The sequence below is a fragment of the Mauremys reevesii genome, linkage group 16 (assembly GCF_016161935.1).
Source record: "Mauremys reevesii isolate NIE-2019 linkage group 16, ASM1616193v1, whole genome shotgun sequence".
Classification (NCBI taxonomy): domain Eukaryota; kingdom Metazoa; phylum Chordata; order Testudines; family Geoemydidae; genus Mauremys; species Mauremys reevesii.
The window spans coordinates 30260307-30283538 of record NC_052638.1 but is presented as its reverse complement, the minus strand read 5'-3'; the positions used below and the strand labels follow the sequence as shown (position 1 = coordinate 30283538).

The 23232-nt window shown below is 39.3% G+C and overlaps 1 protein-coding gene across 13 annotated transcripts in view; it reads right to left on the bottom strand.

Annotated features, from left to right (window-relative positions):
* Positions 1-19001: 19001 nt before the first annotated feature.
* Positions 19002-23232, bottom strand: part of CDH8 (cadherin 8) — a 290464-nt gene continuing 286233 nt past the window's right edge. For all 13 annotated transcript variants that reach the window (XM_039503455.1, XM_039503456.1, XM_039503464.1 and 10 more), the window contains 2 exons: positions 22354-22605; positions 19002-21008 (listed from right to left, as the gene is read on the bottom strand). In XM_039503455.1, coding sequence (XP_039359389.1) covers positions 20515-21008; positions 22354-22605 — 746 coding nt within the window. In that variant the 3' untranslated portion in view covers positions 19002-20514. The remainder of the gene's footprint in view (positions 21009-22353; positions 22606-23232) is intronic.

The window sequence follows — 23232 nt, the reverse complement described above, 5'->3', positions numbered from 1 at the left end:
GTGTAATCAGTGGCTGTCATGTTTATCTGAGCATCAGCTGGCTGTGTTTATCTCTAGGATATAGTCCAGTCTACGAGTGTTATTAATGTTATATTAGTTAACCTGATGTAACAGAGTCAGTACCCACCTCTCACAAGCACCCCCTCTGGGTGGGTGTGTCTGTATTCTTTCAGTTCTGGTGACCCCTTTCACTGGCTCTCAGGTGTTGTTTTCAGCATTTCAGCCCTCTGGCCTCACAAGTCAGCATGTGAATTAGAAAAAGACCCCTTCCATGGTATACAGTCCACCAAGGCCTCTCTAGCCCTCCCTGGGGTCAGCCTTTAAGTAGTCCTGGCCCTGGTATGGGGCCAAATCCCAGGGCTTCCTTCCTGAACACTATCTTCCTGCAGCCCTGCCTGGGATGAGTCCCTACTCAGTCCTAGCCACCAGCCAGAAGCCTCTCACTCCCCCAGTCCCTGTCCACACTGAGCTGTCTGTGGTCCTGCTGCTCTTCCTTCTTCAGTTCTTTCTTGTTCAGCTCCAAGCAGCAACTAACTAGCTGCTCTGTTCTGGAGCCCCCTTTTGTAGGGTCCTCCTGCGCCCTGATTGGCTGTTTCCCCTGCAGCCACTCTAGCCTGCTCGGAGGACCTCTCCACTGCTCCTTACCTGGGATGAGTGTGGCAGAACTGAGGCCTCCAACAGGGGTTCTTTGGGTCTAGTGCACATTTTCCAGTGTATAGAAACCATCAAGGGCTAATGAGTCCAAACATCACCTATATACTGCTGCCATTACATACAGCTGACTCCAAATGAAAGGAGAACATTTTCAAACAGATGTAAGAAATAGAGCTATGTGATAAACAATTCTTTAAAAACAGCATGCATTAAGCACTGAAAAGAAAGAAAAAAGTGACAAAGCAAGAGAAAGACAATTCTGGTAGGAATACTTCAGGGATTTGTTCAGAGGTCTACATAAAAATACGGTGTACAGAGATTATACATCTATCATTGCTTTAGCAACATCAGAAGTGTAATTTTCACTTATTCCCTCAATTTCTTTCTCTGCTGATCCTCTCTGTTTGGTTGTTGATTTCCTTTGGTGCTGTTCCTAAAGTAACATCTTTTAATATCCCTACAGAGGCGCCGTGGATGATGGTAAGGCTATTACATTAAAAGCAATTTCTAGACCTTCTCAACAATTTGCTTCTTAGCATGTTGGTGACATTCACAGCCTATGTTAGTCAGCATCACTTTTGTAATAGGGAAATTATGGTTCCTGCAGAAAACTGATCTTTGAGCTTGGCTATCTAATTAGAGCTGGGCAAATTTTTTCAGACTAATTTTGTATTCAGCAAAAAATAAAATTTCACATCTACCATGAATTTGTGTCGAATTAGCTGAATATTTCCAGGCAAAAATAAAATACAATTAAAAAAAGCAAGGTTAGAAAAAAACCTTGGTTAGAAAAGGTTAGAAAAAAAAGAAACCAGGTTAGATTCACAAGGGGACTTCCATACCACTTACAAAGGAGAAAAAAGGTGCTTTTTTTAGTGACTAGAGCATTCACCTAGGATGGGGGAGACCCAGGTTCAAGTCTCTGCTCTGCCTGATTTGGTGAAGGGATTTGAATTTGGGTCTAACCTCTCCTAGGTGAGTGCCCTAAGTACTGGGCTGTAGAGGAGTATTCTGGGGGGTAGGGCTCTCTCAAACTCTTCTGTTGAAGCTGTTCCACCTGGTAGAACATACATAAATATTCACTGGAGCAGGGAGTAGAACCCTCCCCCTCCCCCAGGGAATATGCTAATCACCTTAGTGCATACTGGCCCTCCAAGCCACATACGACAATCTTCAGAAGTTCGAGAGATGGGGCAAACCTGCTGGGAGCCAGGGTTTCAGCCCCATTCCTGCTGAAGCCCCGAACCCCGGTAGGTGTGCCATTCAGAGCTAAAGCCCCAAGACCCTCTCCCCGCTGGACAGAAGCCACTACCCCACTTCAAGACAGAGGTCCTAAGCTCCCCCTCCCAGTCTTGTAGGCAAAGAACTGGGGAACGTGGCGGGGGGGCTTGTGAGCCACACTTTAATGGTAAAAGAGCCACAGTGTAGCCACCCCTGCCTTAGAGTGTCACACTCTCCCCTCAATGAATAGTTGAGTATTTAAACAAAGTGGAGCAGCTTCAACAGAAGATATTGCGCAAGACATACCCTCTTGCCCAGTGATTAGGGCACTCCTCTGCTGTGTAGGAGACAGAAGTTCAAAGCCTGGCTAAATTAGGCAGAGTGGACTTGAATTCCATGTAGCATGTGAGTGCTCTAGCCTCCAGGAAGGGAGCCAGCACCTATTTCCCCCTTTGGCTTTGTGAACATCATTTCCAAATTTCCTTTGCTTTTAATAAAAAGCAGTGGTTAAAAATGCCCCAAAGGCAAAACAAAATGTTCCATTTCAGGTCAAACAACATGCGTTGCTAGACCCAAGATGATTTTCTTTGTTTGGTTTTGATTGTCCAAGAAAAATGAAAAAAAAAAATCAATTCAGTCAGCAAGCAAAAAAAAAAAAAAAGATAATTTGCACAGCACTATATCTAACACTGAGGAGCAATCAGGGGCATTTTTCCATAAAATAGGCGATTTCTGACTTCCTCCCTCCTCCTTAAACTCATGCTTTGCATAGAGACCCATTGGAATCACGGCAGTGTTTTTAACAGCCAAACAGGTTGCAAGAGAAACATCATGCCATCTACACAAAGCTAAAGCTAACTGAGGTGCTGGTTGTCAAAGCAACACTCCATTTTACCACTTGGATGCACCCAGAGTTCACGTACAATCCTTTAGTGACACTGTAGGTAAAACTGTTCCTCATGTAACTTTTGGTTAAAAAAAGATAAACAGAGATGAGTCTAAATGGTGTGAAACTCTTTAATGGTTCTGAGCATAAAAGTGTTGAAAAGCATATAATAGAGTGAGACTTCTTATTCCCTATAGTTTTTCCACTGTTCACATTTTCACTGTTGTCAAAAGTGTAAAAGTGAAGCCTCGTGTGTGTGATTTTGTGTGTGCATTTGTAAATGAAAAGTAGCTTTCACAGGGAAAAAAAAAAAAGATGCTGCTAGAGTAAGGGCAACATTTCACTCCCTTCCCAACTCCCCAAGAAAAAACTGTATTTCCTAAGAAAGATGACAAAATTACAACTCGAACCAAATTTGTGACCTTTGGCTTATGGTTTTTAAATGAAAAGCTCCAGGTTTTTGTTCCCCCATAATTTACTCTGGATAAAATCTCCATTACTGTATTTTGCTAAAATAAATGTTATGATTTTTTCTATACATATATATATTTTTTCAAATTATAATAATATCCCTAGTATATCCAGTATTCTATGTACTTATGCATCTGCCATTTAGATCTCTTTTTTATTCATGTAGCTTTAAAGCCACTTCATAAAGTGACTATCTAAAGTGATAAGCACAGAGGACTGAATTTACGCAATCTGATATTTCCAGGATATTGTGTGCTGCTTTTCAGTGGCAGAAATACGTAATCCAATAAAATGCATGGAAGAATGTTTGTAGGCCTCCATTACTTTTTAAATAAATAACACTTATTACAGTTTACAATCATGAAATGACAATAATTAACTATTATTTACTGTAATCCATAGCCCCCAAAGAATTTACAATCAAGCAGGTGGAAAGAAAGGAATAAAGGATAGGGAGAAGACAGAATACACTGGACCACCCAGATGAAGGAAAGAACAGTGGATGGTAGTATATTTGATTTGCTTTACAGTCCTACATGACATCCACGTGGGATGGGATGTATACTTAGGCCTCCAAAATCAGCTGAAAGATTCACACAATGGCTTAAGGTTGAGATTTCCATATGTACCATGCATCTGAAGAGACTCCTATGCATTGTTCAGGCCAACAACTTCCTGAAGTATCTTTTGCTTGTGCAATGTCATACAGCAACACTTGTTGTTGACAGCAGTATGAAAACAACGGAAACAGACCTGAAACAGTTAGGGAATCACAACTTTTTAGTGAATTATATGAATACCCTAGGTGAGCTAATAAGTTTGGGAAACCAAGACTATCCTGCTGGGGCTAAATAGATTATGCTATATAAGGGGAAGGAGGTTATGAACATGCCTATTACTCTCAGTTTAGAGATAAGCTTTTAAATCAGTCTCCAAAAATGAATCCTTGGAAATCTAGCCAAATAGAATAAAAGCATTTAAGATTTAAGCATTGTTTATCCAGGAGAGAATAAGTGTCCCAGGTTTGAAGAGTTGTACTTTATTCATAGCCTGGCAACACAGGGTAATATTCTGTCTGAAAGAATTGTACAAAGGAGTTTATTGGACTCATCTCAACCCCTAGTGAACAAACCTAATTACTAAACTGCCATGGAAACATCAGCACGGTTCCAGTTGATTGATAGCCTTTGTTATCTCCTAAAACAGAGAGCGAGGAGGAGGAAGTATTTAAGTAAATGAACAATGCTTAAATGTAGGGAAAAATGTTGCCATATTACTAAAGAACATTGCTGTTTTAAGAGAGCGGTGTGATTATCAAAATAGCATACATTATCTCTTCCCTTTATCCATAATCACATAATAATAAAACCCCACCGCATTCTTTTGCAGAGAGTCTCCCCAAGCCCACCAAATTTGCTGAACCTCCAGAGTAAGAATACAGAGGATCTTCAGATATCTGGAGCTAAAGCAACACTTGGCAACATGAAAAATACACACAATCAGAGCAAAAGGGTTAACAGAGTTCATGGGCTAAACTCTGCTCTCAGTTACACCAAGATACAACCGCAAGGGTCTAATCCAAACCCCACTGAAGTCACTGGAAGTCTTTCCGTTGACTTTAGTGTGGACGGTGGATTACACTGTAGCAACACTGGAGTTACCATGGTATCAATAAGAGTAGAATTTGGCCTTGTAGCTTAGAAGATAATAGAGGATAATTTTATTACCCAAAGCCTCCTTGATCATGCCTTTTACAACATCTCTTGTCTGTCTAGAGAGAGGTTGTTGCAGCCACTCTGTTTACTTAGCTGACAGCCTGACAACCTCATTATGTTGTAATGAAAAGGAAAGTAACAAGGTTGTCAAGCACACACTGTTTAAGTAAGAATTCTTCAAAATCCACAAATTTTACTCCAGTTTTACATGGAATGAGTTTCCATTTCCTTTAGCAACACCTGTGCCTGCATTTCTTTATTTGCAGTTTGGATCAATGGCTATTTTCACCTCAGAAGCTTGCAAAAATTTAATGAGGAATACATTCTCGCTCAAAAACAGGCAACTTCAATTGAAAAATTTGCATACCCAGGGCCTCCACACAGCTGACCGGCCCCTCTGTATTGCTTTTTAGGTTCCTCTCCCCCTCTATTCCCAGCAGTACAGCTCATACAGGAGCAAGGAGACCAATTTGCCCATAATAAATATATTTACTCCTCAAATTATGGGCAGTGCATTCTGGATTCATGGCATAAGCCAATCACCCATTATTTCTATATCTCCTTAGGTAGAGAGAGAGAGATGAATACATTACTGAAATGTACAATTCCCAAGCATGGAAACAATAGTCCTTGCCACATAATCTCCACTGAAATTACTTTAGAGAGACTAGAAGCCAAATTCAAACTAACATTAGAAATAAATAGTTTTGTACAGAGCAAACTTTCACCCTTACCCCTTGCTTCTCCCCAGACTTTGTGTTTCCTTTGGCAAGTCATTAAGCCTCTTTCTGTCTCACTTCCCCATCTGTAACATTGAGTAATATTACTTCCTGACTTTACTGGGGTGTTTTGAGGATAAATGCATTAAACATTGACACATTCAGCTACTTGGTAATGGAGATCATATAAGTACTTGGAGAGAGAAATAATTAGTAGTACATAGAGATAGCTAGCCCTCATTTTTCTGAAAAGACACATCCGATGGCATCAAACTCTAAAGATACATTTCTTAAAGGATTTTGAAATCCCAAAGTCACCTGAGTCCAACCCCTAATGTGTGTCCTCCCACACCCCTATGGGAGTGAATAGCCACTCTAATATTTCAAACACCAAATTAAAAAAAAAAACTCCTGAGACATCTTTGATTTAAATTACCGTATTTTTACGTGTCTTTTACCAATCCAGATAGCTACATACTGTAGCCTCCTTTCATAGTCTGACAGCCAGTACCTTTCCACTAACCTCAGACAATGTGAGGGCAAACCATTCACATTTTTCTTTATTGATGAGACAGACTTCAGACATTAATTGACTTGAATGTTCCATTTTAATTTATCTTTGGAGACTTTATAATTCAAAATGTAATTGTCTTTGGTCAAGTTGATAAAGATACACATACAAATGGCACCAGTTCCTAATACAGACACAATTTTGGCAGATGAAATTGTTGTTTAAAGGAATTAGGCTTATTTTTAGCCGTTACATCCATCCAAAAGCCAGGCTAGTCTTAGAAGGAGCTGGAAACAGCTCAGATGTACTACACTAAATGAGTCTATTATTACAAGAAATAATTGACTAAGTGATTCCTATACCACTGAGGTGAATCTACTTTGAGTGTTTGCCATTAAGGACCTTACATGTCACTCTTCTAAATGAAAAAAAAATAGATTACTTGAAGGAGCAGCAATAAAGAGGAAAAATATGTGTACTAACCCACACTAAGTAGAACAATTGGCGAGTGGCATATGCCACAGAAACATCATCAGTGACACACAACCATCAATAGATAAAAGCCATGAATAGCACATAAAATAAGAGACAAGACTAGAGTAATGGCTAATGAGGAACTGACCACTGTTCTAAAGCATCTACTTGGGAGCAAACCCTCTTTACTGTTCCCTGTATTATGACAATTCCTAGCTAAAAACTCAAGTTATTTATAGTGTTATATAATTTATTGATGCTTATTGTATATTTTGACAAAACAAGATACTGAGGAGGCCTTCTTATAAGTTCTTGAGACAGCTTTTCTTCAATAAAATATGACGGATAGGCTATAGCTACCTCACTGTTAGAGTCTAAAGGCAAACTAAAATGGCTACCTGGTAAACTGTAAGTTCTAGTGTATTCTAGAGGTCTCAAAAGGCCAACGAATGGGATAATAGATAACCTTACTAGATAATTCATCTGGTCATTTCCACCCCTGTGTCTTTTATAGGCCAGATTCTGATACTATTAAATATGAAAAAAGTATGTTACACATATCCTACTCAAAGTGAGTAAAGGAATCAGAATCTGACCCCTATGATACATCATTTATGAGAGAGGAAATTATTTTCAGAGAAAGCTGAAGTCATCTGAGTCTTCTTTCAGGCTTTTCTTTTTGAAACGTATAGATAATGGCAGGCAAGTTGTCTGGGTACACATGGTTTATCCAGAGATACCCAAGCTGATGTTTATTGGTGGACTCCAAACAGCCTAAACTGAGCTGGACTATCACAATCAAACATATACTGGTTATGTCAAAACGATACATGTGTTCTGTGATTGTTGTATAGTTTATGATTTCTGTGTTCAAGCCTGAGATTTTGCCATCCATCCTGAGCCTTGACACTCCATGAACTTTATCAGCAGAAATTCTGTGAAGATGGAAGGTGGTGGTGGTGGTGGTGGTTGTGGGGAATGGATGGGAACAGTCATGTTGCTCCTGTGAGGGCCACTGTTTACTAGGTAGCTTTGCAGTGCGTGCACTTGTTCACTATCTGTCTTCAGCTCATTCTACATCATCGACTCTAACAATCCTGATTCATTGTCAGTCTGGTTTGGATTTAAATTTGTTGCTTAAAGATGAAATTTCCTTAGCCATCCACTCCTCCTTCAGTGGCTACGTTAACTCAATGTGCTCGAGGTAATTGTATACATTTTGTTTCTTCTTCTCTCTAATGTACTGTATTGGGGTAGTGGGGAGAATCCATTTTTTTTTGCGGGGGAGGGGGGGTAAGGTTGTTCCCAAAGAGGAAGTTCTATCCTATCTCCCTGTAACTTGAATTTGTATTGCATCAGATAGAAATTTTACTTTTCTTTGAAAGTAGCTAGCAAAAACATTCCCCTCCCCTTTCCTATGTATTTTTGCCTTCCTCCATCTTGTAATAGGACAAAAGGAACTATATAAATACTGTCAAAGAAATGAAACACCAAAACATCATACAAATATATTGTAAAATATATAATTATCTTTCATTTTAAAGCAAAAGTGAATCTGGTGCAAGAAAGTCTGTTTAAATGTAGTGAGGTTAGGCAACATTATTTTATTCCCCACATTATGTGGCTCAGATGATCAGAGAAAGCTGAAGTCATCTGAGTCTTCTTCCAGGCTTTTCTTTTTGAGATATATAGATAATGGCAGGGATGTTTAAGTGTGGAAAGAACATAATGAAACTAGAATAGAAATGTTTTCCAGTAAGTAACTGAGCAGACTAGAAATGACTGAGAATTGAGAAAAGTTGCAATAATTACTCAATGGGGGACTAAATTTGGACATTGTGTTCCCAGAGTCTGAATATAAGAATATTAAATATTAATTGTGTGTGTTTGGAAAATTTGATCATTCTATTGCATGAAAGTTGCAATCATGCATGAGACTGCCAAGATAATGGCAATATCCTGTAAGCTTGGAGCTTATCCTCAATCTTTGGGTCCTGGGAGAAAATCACTCCTGTAAAAAGGGCCCTATTGTAAGGGTTTAAGTGGTAATTAAGTGGTGCATAAACGTTGTTCTGGTTTTGCACAGAAGTAGACGTCACCCTTTGTGCTGGGTGAAATATTTACAGTAATCAAGGTATTCTTCTAGTGTAACACTATTTTTACTGTTCACAAATTATCTGAGTACAACTCATGACTTCTGGTAAATTATTTCAGTGGTTTATGCTAACATATCCAAGTCTATGAACTGCATATCAACTGTGTGCTGCAAGCACTGCTTTGAAAATTTGATATTCATAATTTGAAGTTTAACCATTTTGATTGGATGAACGTAATTCTTAGAACAAGTTTTCTAGGGAAAACACTCAGATGACTGTAGCAGAGGCTAACCTGATCTGGTGCAGAATGTTCATGTTTCCTGTGCTATAGTACCTTGGTTTTCTTTCACTCTTGAGCAGTTGTTTGATTTTAGTCAAAGCACAGGTCAGCGTCCTCTGTTTCCAGGGTAGACACAGTCCAAATCACACACACCATATGCTTAGCCCTCCTTTCATACTTGGCGCAGAACTCCACCAACCATCCTTCAGACTCCTCAGGCTAAACAGTTAAATGTTCCTTTACTCTTCTGAGAAGAGCTCACAATACTCTTCATCCTTCAGCCATATAAGTTCCACAGCACCACTATGCACTGTGGTGGGGCCTATGCCCTCCACAGGCCCTGGGACACTACATCACAAAGGGGCTGTCTGCATTCCACCTCAAGCCCCCAGCTTTGTTTTCAAGGGCTGCTCCACACAGTGCCTGTTTAGCCTGTGGCCACCAAAGGTTGGAAAGGACATGGAAGATTAAGAGGAATATGCCTTTAACAGCATATCATTGAAGGCGGTGGTGGGGGAAATGATTGTTTCATTGTCCAGCTTTCAGATCTATGAAGAATAATTGCTTAAGGTCTTTTTTTAGTCCCTTCCCAGGTTATTTCAGTTCAATCCTCCCAGGCTATTGCCAAGACGTTCTGGCACCCACACCTCCTCCAAGCTGCTTGCTTAGAGGCTGTACCATCACTGCTACTACTCCTTTCCCTGCTCCCTTAGCAGGGAGTCCCACTCCAGATTTTACTACAAGCAAAGCCTCAACACTTCCTACTCCCTCCAAGTCTCACTCTTAAATGAAGCCACTTCCTTTGTTCCCTGATATTCCTTCCCAGAATGCCTTGCAACACCCTACACTCCCCAGAACTCCTTTTTACTGTGCTGCATGAGACCAACTATAAGCTGTATTAAAAGGTCAATTCTTGAACAGGGATGTGCTAGCTAGAGCTGTGAAATTTTTTATTTGAATGAATAATGTATTCATTAAAAAAAATGCAGTTTGGGGCAACCTTAAAGTATTTGCAAATTTTACATGATTAGTTTTCAGCTGGGAAAACCCTTTTTCCAGGCCAGTAAACAAATTCCTGTGTGTAGTTAGGGCATTTGCCATGTTTGAATCCTAATTGTAGAACAGGCACTTGCTTTGAGATGACCAGCCTAACCAGTAAGCCAGTGTTTCTCAAACTGGGGTCACCACTTGTGTAGGGAAAGCCCCTGGTGGGCCGGGCTGGTTTGTTTACCTGCCCCGTCCTCAGGTCCAGCCAATCCCACTGGCCGCAGTTCGCCTCTGCTGTTCAAGCTGTTCCAGAGTGTATAAATACTTATATAAACATCAGAGTAGGGAGTTATTTTCACCCCACTACTTGCCAGGTGAGTGTCTTAACCCCTAGGCTATTCTGCTCTGAAGCTGTCCTATTGATGATGATCCATTTTTTATAAATACTTAAATATTCAGTGGGCCAAAGTGAGTGAGAATAGCTCTATAGCCCAGTGATTAAGGCACTTATTAGGGAGATAGGAGATGTGTTCAAATCCCTCTAAATCAGGCAGAGACAATGTGTTTTTTAAATCTCCTACTTCACAGGTGAGTGTCAGCAGCCTATGAAGTAATGCTCACTCTCTTGCTTTGCCCTACTGAATAATCAAGTATATATACAAAGTGGAACAGCTTCTACAGATGAGCTTTAGAGCAACCAACCCACCTCAGAATAGCCTCTTGCCTGGTGGTTAAGCTGCTCAGCCAGAAAAATGGGAAGATAAATTTGAGTCCTTGCTCCCCACTAAGGATTCAAAGCTGGATCGCCCACATCCCCTGGAAGCGCTCTAATTGCTGGGCTAACGGTTATAAGACATGAGACATGGCATGTCATGGCCTGAAAAAGATTTTCCATTTGCTGACAAATTCCAAACATTTTTTGAATAGAACCAAATATTTTTTTTCTGATTTTTATATTTGCTTGTCAAACCTGAAATATCAATTATTCATCCAGCTCAAGTTCTGGCCTATTCTTAAAAAGGGACAGAACTCCTTGTAACAGTTACTGATTTATATATTGCTTTCCACATATATTTTACAATATTCACTTAAAGTTCAAAATATTTATGGGGATTCCTTTGTATTTGCTCAGGGTATGAAAGATTCATGTTAAAGTTTATCTCCTCCAACTAGGGTATTGGTGTACCATGCTCACTTCTAGTTTCCCTCTATCAAACCGTAACATAAAGAATTTGTCTGTGTTGGTTTTACAAAAACAAAACAAAAAAAACCCCAAAACAACCAGAAAAACCCCAACAACACACCACCTGGGGTAAAATCCTGCAGTCCGTAGTCAGTTCTGCTTTGACAAAACACCCATGCACGTCACTGGGAATTTTTTCTTGATTAAAGATTGACAAATAGACTGTAGCTTGCAAATACTTTCCTCCTTTTAAAAAATATCATTTTGTGTGTTCACACATGGAATTTTAGACTCTAATGAAAACCCTAAATGAACAATCCAGAGACCCCAAGAGTATTCAGCAATAGAAGAGTAGCTGCTTGAAAGTAAAAGAATGCTTCCTACCAATAACATTACTTCAACTTTCAGTATGTGTTCTCTTGGGATCCAGAAGAAGATTTTCCCTGTGAACCCTCTATCAATATCTGAACATTTTGGTAAGCATTCCTTGGAGCTATATCCTGCTCCCCTCCATCGTGCAAAACTAACCAGAAGACATTGACTCCAGTGAGCTGTGAGTCGCGTAACCAGGATCCAATGCTTAAGTTTCAATGGAACCAATAGCTACAAAATGAAAACTGAACCGACCATTTCCAAGGTTAAAAACAAAAAAAACCACACAAACAAGTATCTTTTCCTTGTTATTTTACAATTTTGTGTGTGTTTGCACTACTGCTTTCTGCTCTTAACTAGAAGGGGATAGTGACAAATACTCATTCAGTATCAGTCTGTGCTGGTTTGGCCATGTAGATGATGTAAGAGGAAATAAATCCTCGCCATTAACAGATTTAGGGCTAGTCTACACTTACGAGCCGGGTCGACACGGTGAGTTCGACTTCTCGGAGTTCGAACTATCGCGTCTAATCTGGACGCGATAGTTCGAACTCTGGAAGCGATAGTTCGAACTCCGGTACTCCACCACTGCAAAAGGTGGTGGCGGAGTCAACCTTGGAGCCGCGGACTTTGATTCTGTGGCGTCTGGACGGGTGAGTAGTTCGAACTAGGGTACTTCGAATTCAGCTACACTATTCACGTAGCTGAATTTGTGTACCCTAGTTTGACCCTGCTTCTTAGTGTGGACCAGCCCTTAGTTTCATATCAGTCTTAAGAAGATGCTCAAAAAAGTTAATTCTTTGTTGTGCTCTTAACTGACAAAATATATATAGAGAAAAGGCAACTGCAAAAAAGACTGAAAAGCAGTTATTAAGGCAATCACTGGTTCTTAAGATATTACTTTCTGTCCCTATCTATTATTAGCAGGACGAGAGAAAGGGAATAATTCCTAATAGAGCTGAATCAAACAGCTCTCAAATGGGCTCTTATGTGGATGAGAGATGATAAACATAATGAATGGTTAAACAAGCAAAGTGCATTCATGAGCACAGGCTAGCAAGAAGCCACTAATGTCATCTGCCCCTCTGTTCTGATACCAACCTGTTGTTATGGGATTCAGGCCGGGTTAAAAATGTCCTCTTGATTTAGCTATGTGAGATATAAGAAACATAAAGGATCTGTATTTACACTGTAGAATACTGTAACATTTTGAAGGGAAGGATTTCTGTTATGCAATAAGGGTGATGACAGGTCTTTAGCATGAAATAGGGAGCTTGGAAAATATCAGTTTTAAATAATACAAAGTGTAGAGAGTCATGCTTGACCTTTTTCTGAAAAGATTAATTATTTCTCTTGCTGTATATTTTGATGACCTTATATCTAAAAATGACCTGCCTTCTTTTGGCCCAACATGAGACTACATAGTTGTGGCTGCAAAGGTTGAAAGGATGGCAACGTTAGTTGGAGCTTGGAAAAGTTTACATAATGTGTAATTGCAAAAAAAAAACCAAAACAAAACAAAACAAAAAACACTTTAGAATTATTTAGTCTTCCTTGGAAGAGTTAGAGAAGGTTTGTTGAGATCTATAAGATTATGAAGGGTATACTCAAACCTGCTGAGTTCCTCCTTTTGACTGTCCTGTTATGCGGTGACACAGGATCAGTCAGTAGAGTTAATAGCTGGGGAATTAAAATAAGTTAATACATGAAATATCACTTTCTATGGTGTGTGTAATTAGGTACTACAGGAGGTCATAGGGTCAAGGGTCCTCATTCTCCTCTCACTGGCTGGAAGACTAGTCTATATAGGAAGGATGGTCTCATGGTTAAGTCACTGGACCAGGAGATTTGAGTTCAGGTCTTGGCTCTGCTAAAGACTGTGTGAAGTTATAGATTTTGGCTCCAGACATAGGTAGTTCTTTTCTCACCCATTTTTTAGGTCATGGCATGTCCCTGGGATAAATCATCAGCAAAGGAAATATGGAAGTAAAGCCCCAAGATAAGCATTTTGGCTCCATTGTTTAAAGATCTGTTTTTCAAAGACCAGCTACCCACTGGAATGAGCAAAATTGCATTCACGTTTGTACAATCAAGCTGCATGCTAAATGCACATGTAAAACAGATACAAATTCCCAAATGGGCATTCATTTATATGAAAAGCATTTCGTTCCCTTATGTAGTCACAGTAATTGCACAATCATACAAGCACACCCAGCTGTTTGAAAAACCAGGCCAGAAGTCATTGTGTATTTATGTGGAATGTATGACTTCTGGAATGTTGAATCTTTGTAAAGAGGATTTGACTCTCCCTGTATTGCCACTGCAGCAGCATGTGAAGATATGTTGGTTTTTCATATGAACATCTAAAAGTATCTGTAACCTATGAAATGTGATTGCATGAACTGTAAGGTTGGGTGTGCTTTAATGCCATCCACTCCTTGGGTCAGTGTTGTGATTAACAGAACTTGCATTTATGAAACAAGAGCAGAATATCCAACAGATAATTATGCATTGTAAATAAAATCTGCTATGAACATCAGAGAGAAGAATTTTGCCCTTATTAAAAAAAAAGTTATTATTTTCTTTTTCTCACTGAGGCTGAAGATATTAATGAGGACATATCCTGATTCTTAACTTACAGAACAACTGCTATATGTGTTATCATGAGACTCTGATCTAGGCAACTTGACCTCCAGGGGAGGTGTGAAGCAGGTGGGGGATGACGACGTACCATGCTAGTGCCTCCTGCTGGTCATCTTGCAGATCAGCTCCATAGGTTGGTACGCTGACTCCTGGTGGTGTCTCACCCGCCATCACTTATGCTCCTCGACCATCACTCCAAGGACTGTGGCACAGACCTCCCCCTGTGCCACCATCTGTGCTCTTCCCTTCTGGGTGGACAGTACCATAGTCTTAGTGTCTAACCAATTCTTCAGTGGTGAGCATGGCACGGAGACGAGAAGACCCAGGCCCACTCACTATGCCAGGGCCCAGCCCATGGACCCTGTAAATAGCAGCCATGTACTGCATCCCCTCCAACCTCTCAGTCTACTTCCCTAGGCCACTTCCCCACAGCCCCAGCACCTTCTTCGCCCTTGTCTCAGGGCCTCAGCATACCAGTCTTAGCAGTCAGCCAGTAGCTCACTCTCACTCCCCTGATTCTGCCCAGCACTGCTCTGTCCAAGGTGCTAGTGTTCTTTCTCCTGCAAGGCAGCCAGACTTCCATCCTCAAGCTCCACAGAGGAACTGAATCTGCTCTGCTCTGCAGCTCTTCTTATATGGGCCTGTCCAGCCCTGATTGGCTGCTCCTCACAGCCGCTTTCCTTACAGGCCAGTTTGGGTTGGATGCCCCATCACAGAGGTAATTAGCAGACCTCACACTCTTTGGCTAGGAGAGAAATGTCTAATCAAGGAGTATTTGTGTATATTTAGAAGGTGCCCTTCATCCATGCATTAAACAGGGATGTCAATGTCACACTGAGCATACTAGTGTGGGGCAAAGTCCACAGTAGTGTAAGGGAGAGGGAACATGGCTTTGTAAGTTATATTTCCCCCAAACATGATGTCTAAAGCTGCAGCCTTCTCTTCATTTTGTTCATTTGTATTGGATTAATTCTGGTAAAAAGTGAGAGTGAGGCTAAGTCTGAGGAAGAAGTAGGTGTGTTGCAATGCTAATGAGCACATTTGCCAGCCTCTGCTTGCCTTTATTAACCATTTTGGAAAATGTCTCAGTTGCAGATGCACAATAGCAATTGTCAGTGCTTTTATAATTTCTCATTTAGAACTCTCGGACATTATTTGGAGTAGGACTAGTTCTGCAGCACTCAAGCCTATATCAGTATTTTATAATAGAGCAGCTAGACTCATTTTGCAGTGTGATTACAAAACCCATCAATGTGAATTATACAGCAAGCTAAATTGGTTTCCAACTTCTGCAAAGCCAGAATATTATCTTGCACAAATAGTGTACAAATGTAGAAATAATATGAGTCTGACTTATCTGAATGATAGACTACAGAAAGCTTCTACTGTTCGCTCCATCAGTGCTGTGTCAGCTGCTAATGACACCTACCACATTCTGAAAGTAAATTCTAATAATGCTGAATACTCTTGCTTATTTTCCCCCTACAAAGGCTCAGTTTACTACACCATTCTGCTGATTGCTGAAAATTCTCCCAAACTGAAAATTAATTTTTCAAGTAACTTGTCTACATTTCCCTAGGTCAGAAATACTTGTGAACATATTTGATTCTAATGCACATACATCCTGTTAATTGAACATTACTAAGAATGTTTTTGATGTATTTACTGTATCATTTTACATATATTATTTAACAATAAATAACCCAGATTGTTCACTGCAGTTTCCCCTCCATTTCTTTGTGTGGTTTTCCATTAATGTGTTTTATTTTTCATACTGTGTTTGATCCATGTATGTTTATGCTACAGTTCTGGTGCTGTATCTGGAGGAGCAAGCTGACTGCATGAGGATTTTTTTATGTAACTGCATAAATAAGCTAGTGTAGAAGAGGCAGAGAGCTGGATGAACTGAGATATGCTGCCCTACCTAGCTGTCTCCTGGTGCTGAGCAGCAACAGGATGTGGCAATGTCAACACCGCCTTGGGAGAGGACTATGGGGGAACAATATGTGAGCAGGGAAAAGGGAACTTGGGTAGATTAAGACCTAGTTGTGTTAGCTGTTTACAGTTTTTTGATGTAAGAAACAATTTCTGGATTGCAGAAACAGGGTTGGGAAGGAGGGAGGACCAGTGTGAATCAGGAGAGCGAGTTGATGGAGATGGATGTCTGGGGAAATAGGGGACAATGGATGGGTGACAGGGCTAAAAGGAACTAGAAGAGCCAGAAACAAAGAAACAGCCAGGAAAAAACAATGAAGATAAAAATAGGGGCCAGGTGAAAGAGAAGAAACTCACCTCATTTGCTCACATGGATGTAAAGAATTTCTCTGTGTAGAAACTTGCTGCTAATGAGTGGCATGCAGGGGCAGAAATGACTGGTGGAAATGAGGTGTGGTGGGCTACAGTAGCATGTGGTGTGAAAAGTGGCCGGGCAAGAAAACAGCAAGAAGTTTGGAGCCCTTGATAATCAGAGGAAACAGCTGTGAGTGGGAGCACTCAGGGAGTTAGAACATGGACTAGGTGGGAGGAGGATGAGAGGCAGATAGCTCAGCTGCTGGAAAGGAAATAGGTTACTTGGGGCACAGGCATCAAAAGGAGCATGTTCTAATTTTTGCACTGGGCCCAGAGTCTGCACTTTGGCCATCCCTACATTATCTTTATACACTATGCCCTGTATGCTAGGCCAATGGTCTTCAATCTGTTCCAGGCAGAGTCTCGTCTTTCCAAACCAGGACCCTTCCACTGGCATCTCCCTCCCCCACGTTGTAATAGGGAAATGGGAGGTTGCCAAAAGTCAGGTCCTGCAATGCCTAAATCTCCGTGTGAATCTATACTATCTTGCCTCCTCTGTGCTTTTACCCATGGGATGATTTACTTATGTATCCCAAATGAATGAGGTAGCATAGTGAGTCAGGGAGGAAAAGGCAGAATCTAAGGTAGCTGGGTTCTAGGCCACTTAGGGCTTTTAAGGGATTTGGGGAATTTACTTTAGGAATTTGTAAATGTTAATAATTCTAATGGAACCCATTTTACTTGTCATTTAAGTCAATCCAACAGCCAAATCAACCTCATAAAAAAGGGACAATAATTATTTTATGTGATTAAAAAGACCATTTAGATAAAAATGTCTAAATCCAACTGCAAAATGAAGGTTGATATGATTCTAATCCCAAGGATTATAAACTATCAACATGGCACACAAATCATGCAGCACAATTCCTATCCAAAACAATTTCACACTGAACTAATTTCATCAGCACACAATGAGCAAGTACTGAAAACTACAGATCAACATTTCGCTTCCTAAACTGTGTGAGGATCCACAATGCCATAAATCATCCATTCAAAGAATCCTGAGTTTACTTGTTTGCCAACTGAACCTTTTTGTCATTAATATTGTCAGATTTAAGAAGAAAACGTTGCATGTTACCATTAGTAGATAGAACGGTTCCATTGCTTTTTTGCCCCCTCCTTTTCATTGGTGATATTTATGTTTAGAAGCTATATGGAAGCATAATCTAAAGTAATACCTACCAGTAGTGGTTACCTTATCTTTTTGACTGACAACGATGAGATTTCTGTCATGCTTTACCTCTCCTATAGTGCTAGTGATGGGATTTTTTTGAAATCTTATTACTAGTGTCACAGTCATGGTCTCAGGCAGAGCTTTCAATCAAAAAGGCAATCAGAAGGTTATACATTCGTGAGTTTCTCTACAAAGGAACCCTGCAAAGAGCCACAGTGAACAATATAACGCCTACTCAGGAGCTACTTGTGTTATATCTGTGTGTGGATATAAACAATAATCTCATCCATATCTTACATCACCTTCCTTTGCTCCAAGGAGTGTGGTCTAGATTGGAACTTGGTCTAACATCGGATGGAAAGCAGACCTTAACACTTGTGTTACCATAAGATGGCACATTACACTACACAACACCCTTTCACTTTGGCCAAATGATTAATAGAGCCTCCACAAGAATGCATTTGACTATTATTGAAATCTATTAGAAAATGTGTTGATTTTCATTTGAAACCCCGGTGAATGCAGCTTTTCTATCTTTAGATGACTCCACTGTTTAGTGTATGTTGCTGAGAGCGTTGTGTAAAGCTATTCAGATGGAACTTGTGAATACAGCCTAATTTAAATAAATTGGAGACTTCATTAATTTCATTAAAACCTTTACAATGCATTTAGAAGTGGTGTTAGCATATTAGTTATCTGCAAACTGCAGTCATTAAAGGCAGCTGCAGCATAGCTAAAGCAAATGTCAATGTTTCCATTTTGAAATGCATGCAGAGTTGGGGATGATGCGTCAAGCTATTTTTGTTTATAGAAGAAACATAACTGAGAATCCTAGAGACAATAATTTCTTTTTATTAGCTACATTCAAAAAAGGTTGGGAGGTTAATTTTCAGCATGGCACACAGAAAATTAGACATATGCATAAATCCTCTTGCGGTATGAGGTTGCTGCATGTTTAATTCTCCAGGCACTGTCCCAAAATTGCCCCCAACATCTTTTTCTTTTGTTATTCTGACTTTATCTCCTATTTTAAACAGTGTATTGATGTGATTGCCAACTATTTAATTGATTAATAAATGACTGAAGAAACTGTAGCAATCAGAGGTTTATAAAGAACTTTTAGCTATTCACAGCTGATGATTCCTCTCTAAAGGGTACAGGTTAAACTGAAAAGAAACAGCGATCACAAGAAAGATATTTATAAAAATATATTTCACAAAGTAGGAAACAATACAGGAGTTTCTCTGAATACAATACATGAAGTAAATAAACAAATGATAATATAGCATCAAAATAAAGTAGAAAATTAAAATGATTTGCATGTAATACTCAGTTTTATTATACAATTGCTACTTCTAAATGGCAAGTTTGCATTACAAATTGAATATGCTTGCAGCTCCTAGTGCTGTTTTCAGTGTGTGCAAGAGCCCTGGTGCATCACCATGAATATTATATAAAAGAAATGCTAATAACAGAAGCAGTAAACTTATGTACATACTGGTTCCTGCTCTAATACAGTGGAGAACTATAAGCATTGTTTTACTGTACTGTGTAATGTGTGGATTTCTAAAAGTCTACAGTTTAAATATTCACATGAACCAGTTTACTTCCAGCTGTTTGTGCTTGTATTAAAAACGCCAGTTACTAGATTTATGAAGAAAATATAAAACTGTCAAAAGTTTTATCTGGGAAAGTTTTATTCCTGCCAGCATTCACTTAAAACTCAGCTACTGCAAATGGATAGGTTACTGCTTTAACCTGCAACAAATTGTCATTTTCTTTTCAAAATGTACATGTATTAAACATTCATTTTATATATAGAAAAAACTCTAAAGGTTTATTAATGGATATAATTTAGGTTTCTTTATAATCTTACACTATAGATTATTACCCTTAATAAATAAAAGCAGTAATGGACATCAATAAAATATTTATTTCAGGATTAAACAAATAAATTCAATCTTTAGCAATAAAATCATTAATTGTTTCATATATGTAAGTCCATCTCCTTTCACAGTTTCTTTTTCTTTCCCCTTTCAGAAGATGGAGTAGGAGTTCCTTCTTCTCTAAAACAATCCTCTTTTAAAGTAGGGTTTTGAACCCCCACTCTTGAACCTCTGCACATTGGTAGGGTTTCTAATCCCATCACTGGAATGGATTAAGAACATGTGAATATTTTAAGGCTTGACACAATATTTAAAGATGACGTTCAGTCTGTGGTTATGTGGCCAACAATTACCGTATGTACAATGTATGGTCACTGCACAGTAGAAGCCAGTAGGGATTTACAGTGCTGTTTCCATTCAGCATCGCAAAGAAGACCAGATATTGCTTTTAACATTTTTGTGGTAGGATCTTTGTTGGCAATGCGGAAACACACCATTAGCTTTACATACTGACAGCCGATTCTGTTCAATAGCAAAACCATTGCAGGTCCATTATCTAGACAAGCAGCCTTTCCTTTTAATTCCTTTCATTTCACTGAAGATTATCAAAGATCCAAATCTTCATCTTCAGGGTGGTCAAGTGAATATCGAATATCCAAAGACTTCTAGACACTCCACATACTTTAATTCACACTCCACAAGACTTATACCTCCTAACATATACTTTATTTTTTTTATTCAACATTACAATGAAGGTGATTTTATGATTTTTTAGATGACTGGCGCTAAACTTGCCTCTAAAACAAAAAGCCACATTAGTCGTAACTAACAGCAGTGGCCCTAGAATATTACATGATCCTTAAGTCAAGAGTGAAAAAGTTTGTAATCCACTGTCAAGTTTCTTTGTCACTTTCTCCGACTGAGTAGAGTTCTCCAAGTCTTTTAAAGCGGGGACCCCATTCACTGAGGTAGTCAAAATTCTGATCTGAGTCTGATGTAGAGGACTCCAATGAACTAAGGGAACCAGCCACTGAGCCTCTTCCTTCATAGCCATAAATCTGGATGGAGTCATAAGGTGGAGCCGTGGGGTCATTATCAGCTTCATGAAGCCTTACGTTAATAAATTCATCAACGTCAACACCATTAGGAACAGGTGCAAGCCCCTGCCTGGGCATAAACTGAAGATCAGGCTTAATATCCTTACGGGGTAAAAATCCATTAATTCCATCTGGATTTTGCAAAGTTGCAATGTCAAAAGCTTCTGTATCTTCTTCGCCACCTCCTTCATCATCATAACGGATTATATTTTCCCTCACGTCTTCCTCATCTTTGATAATCAGAGGCTCATTTTTATGTCTTCTCAATGTTACAAACAGCACCACAATAACTGTAAAAAAGCATCACAGGCTGATTAGTTAAGAAAACATCTAATCAAAGCAGCTGTAAACTAGATTTTTTTTTTGTAGAAGGCTGCAGATAGTATCCTTCTACAAGAGTAATAAAGCCATAATTAAAGCTGAAAGAGCTAGAAATGTAACACACTGGTGGAATGGCAAAAATTTGATCAGGAGCTAGGGGAAGGAGTTCTACCTTCCTATTACCATAACCCTATATTTATAAAATAGCTTATTTAGGCCCAATTTTTTTAAAGGGTCAGAATTTTGAATGTCTCCATTTCTAAGCTTCACTTCAGACAGGTTTGGCCTGATTTTCAGATGGCTGATTTCAGAGAATTCACAATCTCAACTGAAATCATTAGGAACTGCTCAGTATCTCTGAAAATGAAACCCTAGTGCCCAGATGCACAAAGGTGTTTAGGTACTTAACTCCCATTGATGTACCTTTGTGAATATGGGCCTGTGTGTCTAAAGCTGGGCACGCAAAAATGGAGACAACCAAAATTAGATGACACTTTTTGAAAATATGGCTCTGATCATAGTCACAGGAAGAAATCTTTTGTTGACCTGTTGCTCAAAGGCCGTACAGTACTACAGTAAGGAGAGTGAAACTGTGATGGGGGTGGGGGAAGATGAGAAGAGGTTTAGGTCATATTAATTTTAGAATTATGGGTAGGTGCACAAAGAGTTGGGCTTTAGTTACTATTTGTTGTTTCTGCAGCTTAATTCTGAAACCTGTTCCTCAGCAGAGCAACAGGGCTCTTTCATCACTGTTCTCTGGCTTGCTGATGTCATGTGCTACTTTTTTATGTGTTTGATTCAAATATAGAGTGCTTTTTATCTTGTAAAACTGCAATCTCGCTAAAGCCATTACAATCCGGAATAAACATATACAAGTTTTGGAAGAAATAGCATACAACAAATAATTCAGTTTCCAACACCCACAGTATAGTCTCAGTTCACCTTCTTACTCAACATTTCATAATACAACTCTTATTTAAATACAATTTCTATGTAAGGTTCTTTGGAATAGGGACTGTGCTTTCTGGTTTTGTACATCATTTAGCACAATAGGGCTCATCCTGACTAGGTCTTAGGGCACTAATATAATTCATATATATTATTTTTCTTCTTCTAGCCTTAGACTCATCTATATGCAGTTGAAGCAATTACTCCAAAACTCTACAGCTACTCAAATCTTTATACATTAACACTAATAATTAGATAATATTTTTTTCCAGATAGCATCACCTTTACCATTTGGTTTCTTTGTTTATTTATAGTCATTTATGAACCAGAAAAATGTTGAACAGCAGGCTGTAAATGAATACATACCTAGCAGCAAAATGATGCATGCTAATATGGCGATTAAGGCTCCCATACTGAGTCCAATAGGAAGTACATAAGCTTCAACGTTACAGGACTGAACAACACCATCACTGCTGCAACCGCAGACCCGAATTGTAAGGGTGCTGGTGCTGCTCATGGGAGGATTTCCACTATCACTTATTATGATTGGTAAAAGATACACTTCTTGCTTCTGACGGCTGAATCCACTGTGCTTTGCCAAAATGCTGAGTGTATTATCTGGAAAAGTGAACATTTAAACAGCTGGATCATTTCAAAATAGCTGTTGAAAACAATTTTTCCCTAGTTCATAAATCCCCCACACAAGCACATACATACTGTGTCATGCACATCAGCCCCCTTCACCAGCCCCAGCCCCACTTACCAGATACATAATGCACTGAACTTCTCAGCTTGCACGTTCATAAAAACTAACTTCATGAAACCAGTGTATGGAAAAGTATTATTTTTAAAGTAATCCCACCTGCTATTAGTTCATTTAATAAAGTACATCCATCAGTCAAAACAAATTGTGTTTTGTATTTTACATTGAAGCTACATAGTATTGCTCCTGCAGTAAAATAAACATTTTTGTTGTTTAAAGTGGTAGAATCGTATAGAAGAAAACCAAAAGGAAGTGCTAGATTGGGTTAAAGCTGTGGGCCTGATCTTCAAAGGTGATAAACATTTTTATTTGAAAGGTAGTTATTGGTACTTGGTACCTTGAAACCTAAACCCTATTTTCTTTTGAAAAAGTAAGAGAAACTGATTCCAGAGCATCCTAGCCCTCAATCTTGCAAAGACTTATGAACATGCTTTAATTTTATGCATGGTAGTTGCCCCATTGAATTCAGTGGGATCACTCGT